At 42.7% G+C, this 8,176-nt stretch overlaps 1 protein-coding gene across 1 annotated transcript; it reads left to right on the top strand.

Moving 5' to 3' along the window:
* Positions 1–2,159: 2,159 nt before the first annotated feature.
* Positions 2,160–7,215, top strand: LOC118769831 (cysteine-rich protein 2-like). The gene is made up of 4 exons (XM_036517170.1): positions 2,160–2,274; positions 3,914–4,008; positions 4,593–4,647; positions 6,318–7,215. Exons 1-4 carry the CDS (start codon positions 2,232–2,234, stop codon positions 6,359–6,361), a joined length of 237 nt encoding a protein of 78 aa, XP_036373063.1. The 5' UTR covers positions 2,160–2,231; the 3' UTR covers positions 6,362–7,215.
* The last annotated feature ends 961 nt before the right edge of the window (positions 7,216–8,176 follow it).

The raw sequence follows: 8,176 nt of genomic DNA on the forward strand, positions 1-8,176 counted from the left end.
CATCAGCATGTCTTAACCTCTGCCTATTTTATCCCTCTGAGAGTCATCCAGATACAGTGTTATCTAGACATTTTGTCTGCCACTTCTAATGGATCCCAGACCAGTCAGTTGAAGGCTCATAAAGAGGACAAAAAGCCAGCAAAAAGCTGTGAACCATCTTTACATTTACAGTGTGATCTCCCAGCATTTCTTAGTGCTCAGCTATTTTTCACCTCCTGCCCTTCCTCCTCAGCCAAAGTCAGGAGGTAGAACACAGATACAACGGACTTGGCTGGATTTCTATTCAGGCCCAGCTGCTACTGTAGTTTCCGTTTTTGGAAACATTCAACCATTTTTGAAAGGTCAGAGCTCATCATGGTTCCCCAAGTCCCGGAAAGATTCTGACCAGTTTCTCATGTCAGTAGAGAACTAGGGCTTATGCCCGCTCTGTGATTTTTGTGGGACACCAGGTTATTCTAACATGGGGACTGTGCTGGGACACTCCCATTTCACAGTGGACCCAATCACACTGTCATGCTCATACTAAACGACATGTATGATTATTGTAAATATGACACTCCCCTGATCTCAGAAGCAGGAAGCGAGGCGCAAACGCTTAGTGACGTCTGTGCCAGAGGCATTGGTGGGGACTTGGAGAACAGAAGCAAAGCTTGATGTGATATATAATTGCGTGAGAGGCTGTGAAAACAAGCAGAGGTTCCTTGGGCTCTGCCAGGCTTCTGCTGCCTACATTGCTGTAAGACTTAGGTCTGCTGTCTCCTTGAATCCCGCCATTGTCTCCGGGCCGCAGTGCAGAACTGGCCAGGAAATCCTGCAGCTCAAGCCTCTGTCTGCGACTGTCACACCTGACACCCAGGGCAGGGAGGTGAATGACGTCAATGGTGATGAGGGGAGATTGTGTGCGTGTGTGTGTGTGTGTGTGTGTGAGAGAGAGAGGGGGGACACTGTCAGTATTGGGTTTCTGCTCATTCAACAGCTGTAAATGTCTCTCACTGTTTTTTATCGACTGGGGAGAGGCAAAAGGAAAGAGGAAAAACACTTGAAATCCGAGAGATGGCCAGCTGTCAGACTTCTCTCTCGCCCTCTCCATTTCACCCCCTCTCTCCCACCTATTCACTCTTCCTCTTCCACCCTTCTTTTCTCTAGCTCCTCCATCTCTTTCACCCTGCCTTTCCCCGCTCTCTCCCACTCTCATTATCACGTGTAGGTCCTTTCTCTCTCCTCCCTGTCATTGCACAATATCTCAAGATATCACTTATGATCATTTAAAGGAACACTCCACTAAAAAAAAAACAGTTTTTATGCTATTTCTCACCTTAAAGGTAAGCTTTTCTAACATGTTGTAAATTGATTTCAGCAACCTGTGAACTAAATTCTGTCACGAAAATATAAATGCAAATTGGAGCTTTAGCACTACATAATCAATTATCAACGGATTAATTTGTTATTATGTTAATACCTCACAAAGTAACTCACTACTTGGTCGATGCAGTCATCTCACTATCTGAGTACAATCAATGCAAAGTAAACAGAAATTGAAATAATACTATTTCATTAGTTACTAGATCAGACTTCATGTGCATTTAGTTAACAGATCAGCTGCATGCGTTTTACACTGTGTGTATTGCAAACAATGTGACGGGGTTAGTGTGAATTATTAGGTCAGGAGGTCTGTCTGCTGCTGGAGGAAGTATCGGGTAACCATTCAGTTTCTCTATCTCTGTCAGTCTCATCAATTCATTCCCTTATGATTTCCATATAGGAGAAGTGCTTCATTGTTTTAGATCTGCCAGCGAGCAGTCCTCGCTGCCTTGTTCTCCAAACCAAAGTGGTGTTCGCTTTGAGTGACAATATATTCTTCTGTAGCGCTTGTCTTCCCTTCTCATCGCTCACCACATCCTGGTTCAGTTGAGAGTTGCATGTAGCAGCCGCTGTGATGGGGATAACGCCTCTGTGTCACTTCAGCTTCAGACATATGATAACTCCTGATATAGAACGAGAGCCACATCAGTCTCACAAGCAGCGGAGTTGTCATGTGCCGGTGACTCAGAGATCTGAACCAATCACGTCGCCTTGCTTTTGGAGATCAATGTATTTAGATTGGTTGATATTAATCAATGACAGTCCGCACGTGGTAGCTCCGCCCATTGTGAGTTTCGTCAAGCCTCGCTCTGCCATCACGACGAGTAACGCTTTGCAGGTAAACTTGAGCTCCAAAACCAGCAGTCACCATGGTGGGCTACTGTCCAATTTGTGGAAAGCCTGTCTATTTTGGTAAGTTGCTTCAGCGTGTGGCGTCTCTGATAACTCAGGGATCTCAGAGCTAAAGTAGAGTAGAATTCTGTCGTACAGCATCCACATCTCATACTCAGTGTTACTCTGTCTCACCTTGCTTAAAATGATTACTGCATTAGCATGGAGGTATTCTTTATTTATTCTCAGAACATAATACTCACAAAAGGGTACATGGTGCATTATAGTATATGATTTTGAGAAAAACGGTTGCTTAGGTGAGTGATCCTTTTACATGAGTAGATGAGTAGATCTTTTTACATGAGTGCAAATGTAACTTCATACAGTGCCATTTTATATTTCTCTGATGTGTTATGCAGATTCCTGTCTTGTGCTAGCTTGAACAATAGACATTGTACAGTTGTATTCCCTCATTATAATGTCTACACACAGCACCATCACTTTAAAATTTACATATAAACCGAAATGATGAAGAACTTCCACTGTAAGTGTGCTAACAGTAGTTTGCCACTGACTTATAACTGGATTCCATATGTGTCGTGAGTTAGGAAATGCTTTCATAGTCTAGGCATCCATGTCCGGTGTGCGAGAGTGGGCATGTTCACCCTCACGCACTCTCACAAATACTCAAAACACACACGCCGAGTGTTTTATGACCGTTTTGTGTTCGCTGGGTCATTGTTGGAACCCTCCGCTCAGCACGGAACGCTGGATTTGGTGATTATGATTTGTGTTGTTAGGCAATGGAATCAGAGTGTGGGAATCTGGAGCGGACACCAGCAAACACTACGCCTCTGGTGTCAGCCAACTCCCAGCCCTGGTCTCAGATCAGCAAGTTTCTCTGTGTCAGCGCTCTGAGCCACAGTGCACAGCTCTGTTGTGTATGAGAGAGAGAGAGAGAGAGAGAGAGAGAGAGAGGGGAAAGAGACAGACAGACAGACAGAGGTATGTGAGTCTGCTCGCAAACCACTACCCAAATGTGCAGTGACTCACAGCAAAACAGGAAGTGGGTTAGGCAAGAGGAACAGCCTGTTTATACAGGCAGGAAAGACGTAGGGCTGAGCGGGCCTGCAGCCTCACTGACCAGCTGCCAGTCAACCGGGAACAAACGAGAACAGAGCGTAATGCTTTACCTCTCCGTCACTCCTGCTGTTAAAACCAAAAACTGGTTTGGTTCTGTTTTTTTTCTTTTCACTCGCATGTCGAGATGACACTGTCTCTAGTCAGAGTGGTGGAACTTGTTCTTGAGTGACAGCAATTCTATTACAGTTCAAGGCAGAGCCTGAAAAAAACTGAGTTTAGGAGAGGAAACGTAATAAAAAGATAAATAAAGTAAAAATATGTGCAACAATAGTGACATTAACATAATATTAAAGTAATAATAAAGACACAAAGAAATAAGAAGATACCCCCCACACACTATCAATGCGCCCCCCTAACATACAGAAATGTCAGCGATATGCTTTGGTACAACAACACATAGTACCTATGGCTGAGGCAGGCAGGCACACAACTAGGGTCTGGGTAGCTGTCCACTCTTCCTCCGAAAGAAGGATGGGAATTTTAACTGCATTCATTGGGACAGTAAACCAGGGATCTGGCGATCAATCATTTTTGATAATAATCCTTCATCTCTCGCCCTCCCTCCGTTCCCACCCAGGTGAGAAGAAGCGTTCTCTGGGCCGTGACTACCACCCGCTCTGCCTGAAATGCCAGCAGTGTAAGAGACAGCTGACCCCTGGCCAACACGCCGAGGTACCGAGTGTCCACACAACAGGGCCTTCAGAGCCCCCCTGCCCAATCACGTCCCGTTTTTACACCTCCCTATATATAACGTCCATAGTGTGAAAAGATGAGAAACACAAACAGAGCGATTTTGAAGCAGATTTTGGTTGCGCTGCATGTTGAGTGCTATAAATATTCCCCTCACAGATGTCCAATTAACACGTTCCTAATTGCATCCACAGTAGCAATCATTTAATTGTGTTTAGTGGACTTGAGCTGGAGGGGTTTAAATTTAGAGCTCGTTGTGTTGTGGAGACATGTCTCGAGGCCTGTCATCTGACATGCATAGGAACAGAAGAGCACACTGAAAATAGAAGAGACAAAACTTAAGGAGACATAACTTATGGAGATATTTTTTAATAAAATTCACTCTATAAGTTAAACCATATGTCACACATTAGTGACAAAATAAGCATTCTCTGCACAATTGTTGTAAACAACAACACGTGAAAACACGAGGCAGCAATGTTATGTCATCATTTGGTGGTAAATTATACATAGAATGTTAAAATAAAACACTGATCATACTTGTGTTCTCTTTTCATGTTTTTCAGCACGATGAGAAGCCTTACTGTAATAACTGCTACATGAAGCAATTTGGCCCCAGAGGTAAGATTTTCCAGCTGTGTTTTGAGGAAAAAACAGATTGCATTTCTGTGCTCATCTTAATCAAGGTTTTGACAAATCAAGTCCATTATGTGCCAGTATTTCTGGTTCTGCTGTCTTATGCATGCTGATTTTATTCCAGCTGTGGTCTAAAGTAGCTAGCTTTGAGCTGTTAATTGAATAGAGATCTGAGTTTCAAGTATTGTCTGTGACTACTTTGTTACAGCAAAGGGGTAGTTGAAAATGTGTTTGTTTTACTAGATATACAGCAAAGGTGTTTCTGCAAATATTTTGATTCATTTTAGCCCCTTAAAGACATTACCAATACAGACAGGTCCTCAATTTTGTTGATTAAGAGTCGTTAGTTGTTCAATGGGGCCTGGAACAATTAATTAAGCTAAATAACTTAATAAGCTTCAGACAGCTGCACAGAATTTGTTCGAGGGCCAGATATTAAGGACATATGTTGAATAAAGTATTTAATTTTATATCGACATAAACAAATCAAATGGAACATTTCTTTCCCAATGAATTTATTGCAGATTAAATTTAGAGATATCAAATGAATATCAGTATTCCATTACAGTGCAATCAGAGCTAATTGATTGAGAGCTATGCTGAGATGAAAACCAGCACACATGGTGGATCATTATGGCAAAATCTGAGAACCACTGCCCTACATGGGCCTTTCAGTTAGGCCACGGTGCTTTGGTCCTCCTAATAAAATGAAATAATAAAAATGAAATAAAATAAAAAAAAAAAAAACAAGGCTTTACTTTTAAACATATGTATGTATAATCGTAATTATTTCATCATTTGTTCATTTATGTATTTACGTATTGGCAAGTATGTCAAGGACAACAAATTAGCCCTCATAAGTAGTGCTCTGTGCACAGAATAGAATATCAGTTACAGGAGAGTAATAAATAACAATGTGTCAATGAGCTTCACATTTACTGTCATATTTTATAGAACTGAAATACAGTAAGTGCCGTAAAGACTTCTCTGATGTGGACACGGAAAGGCCTGAGAGAGAGGGCCATCAGACAGCTAGCTCTGCTGATGCTACGGACATTGGCACAGGGGGAGAAACTATGGGGACAGAAACAGGAATCACTGGTGCTAGTTGTGTACCAGTTTGTATGTGATGGGGCGTATTTCAAGATCAAAAATCCTGGTTTACAAAAAATGGGACTTTGATGTTTATGGTAATCCAACATTTAGGCTTGTTTTTTTTCCCTTTGGCTTTATTCATAAAATGTCTGAATGTGAATATATAGTAAAGCTGTTTAGAGTGTGTAGCTGTGAAGCAAACTCCTCCAGAGCGGAAGTGGTGAAAATTCCCCAGTGGGCACAGCGTTCCCTGGGTGACCCTGCCCTCGTACCCCTCTAGCCTTACTTTGGAAGGAGGGTGGGTGCTAAGTCTGTGCTCTCAGACCCACACCGCCTGCACTGACCTCAGTAAACCCCAGTCAAACCTCAGAAGAGGCTGAGACGTCTCAGCGGAATTTATATGGTCACCAGTGACAGAACAAACGATTAACAAAAAGAAGGAACCATGGGAATGCGATCTCACTTAAGGCCATTCCCTTTACTAAACGGCCCAACGAGGTCACTACTGCATCAGCTTCAACGCCTGCGGGGCTCCGCGTGTTTTTTTTCTCTGTCACCAGGTAACAGAAGGCCAGTGTCATATTCCTGTCACAGTGCCTCTTAGGGGAGGACACCAGATCCCCAACCCAACCTGCTGCGCCGCAGTTACCGGTCGGAGTAGCCCAAAAGCGAAACCCACAGGCATTCTGTCACCGTACAACTGGAAGAATCATGCATCCTTACCTCCATGACACCGGTGGACTGCAACTGAAATGGGGATGAGAAGTGAGGGAATAGCTGACAGCCTTGTCTTGCCTACTTCTGAGACCTCTGTGGGACTGTCAGTATAATAAGTTTTTCAAGGACACCCTTACTGAGAAAAAAAAATACAAACCATTGATGAGACTCAGTTCACTGTATAGTTGAGAAAATGCATGTTCAGACTGTACATATTCACTTCACATTTACTGTCCTCAAATGAGGCCTCATTTGATTTTTTTTTTTTTTTGTTACGATGGGCTTCATCAATTTAAAAATCAGTCTGCTCATTCCTGCAATGCATGTAGTCCTGCTATTTCTCATTCTGTGCACAAGTGTATAAAACTGCCATGTGATTTAAAAACAAGAAGCTAAAAAAGGACATAACATGTATGTCCACGCGAAATCTTAAACTAGTAAAGCTATCAGATGCCAGTGTGTTGTTTTCAAGTTCGTGCTCCTGATTCATTTGCAAGGACGAGCGGCTGTTCTCGGCGAGCCTCGCCCATTGCTGTTGTTTCATTCTGCTCTTGTTTCATCAGTGACTGTCAGTGGAATGAGCAGGCACACAGAGAGCAGCACTAATGAAAATGAGGCCTCTCTTGTAAAGACCCACGGAGCGGCATTCCGCTCTGAAAAACAAGAAATATGAAAAATTCAGTATTACTATTAACTATTTATTTTGTTTGCCAATTTGTCTGCTTCAAACTGTGATTGTATTAAAACACACAAATCCATTAATAAATCAAAATAAAATTTTAAAAAATCCTTATCTGTTTCTGCTCATCCCTCATTCACCAAAAAAGACGTTTGTGGGTATCAAGGTCTCGAATAAAGGGCTAATTGTGCAAGCAGATGAACACTCAAAAGTGTCTACAAAGGGAAAAGGACAATAATTAATCATTATGCCAATCTAATTAAAAACAGCCCTCTCTCTCATTTCCAAGAGAATAACCAATTGTTTTGCATGATTCATTTCAAAGGAACATGTGCTAGTTCTCTAGCCCTTCATCTGTTGTGTATGCAATTTTGTATTTTAATAAGCCACTAACATAACATGACTTGAAAACACAGAAGAGCCGAGAACGTCTCCTTTTTTCCCACTTTAACAAGATTCATCTTGCACATGTGTAAGGTAGACATCCTTTCTTTGTTGTTAATTGATTCCCACACAGCAAGGTCATGGATAATGGTCGGTGGGCAAAAGACTGTGTCTAACATCCGAGCCTTAAGTGCACCGACAATGCTACTAGCAAATGTTACATTTCAACTGTATTATTTTCATATGCCTCTCTGGATTGTCATTCATGTTACTGAATACAGCTTTCAGCAGTGCGCCAGAACTTCCCACAGTTGCTGATATGATACCTTTTCATAAAAGAATTGATGGTCCCAAGTCCCAATATCCAGTTTTCTGAACCAGGTCCAGGGGGCGCTGTGTCGTGCTCTGCCCGTCCCGGCTTCCACTACGTTATGAGCCTGCTGGTAGCTTCTTGCTGGGAGCTGTGGGAGGGCCACACCCGCTCCCTGTGTGCTGGTAGGATAATGAGGAGAGAGTATGCTAATGGATGCTTTGATGAGGGTGCAAGCAGTGGTGGAGGCAGGGCAGAGAGAGAGAGAGCGTGAGAGGAAGGAAAGCTCATTAATATGCAGAGGGATCCTAAATGAGAGACAGTGGCTT

Source organism: Megalops cyprinoides, chromosome 22 (genome assembly GCF_013368585.1).
Source record: "Megalops cyprinoides isolate fMegCyp1 chromosome 22, fMegCyp1.pri, whole genome shotgun sequence".
Taxonomy (NCBI): domain Eukaryota; kingdom Metazoa; phylum Chordata; class Actinopteri; order Elopiformes; family Megalopidae; genus Megalops; species Megalops cyprinoides.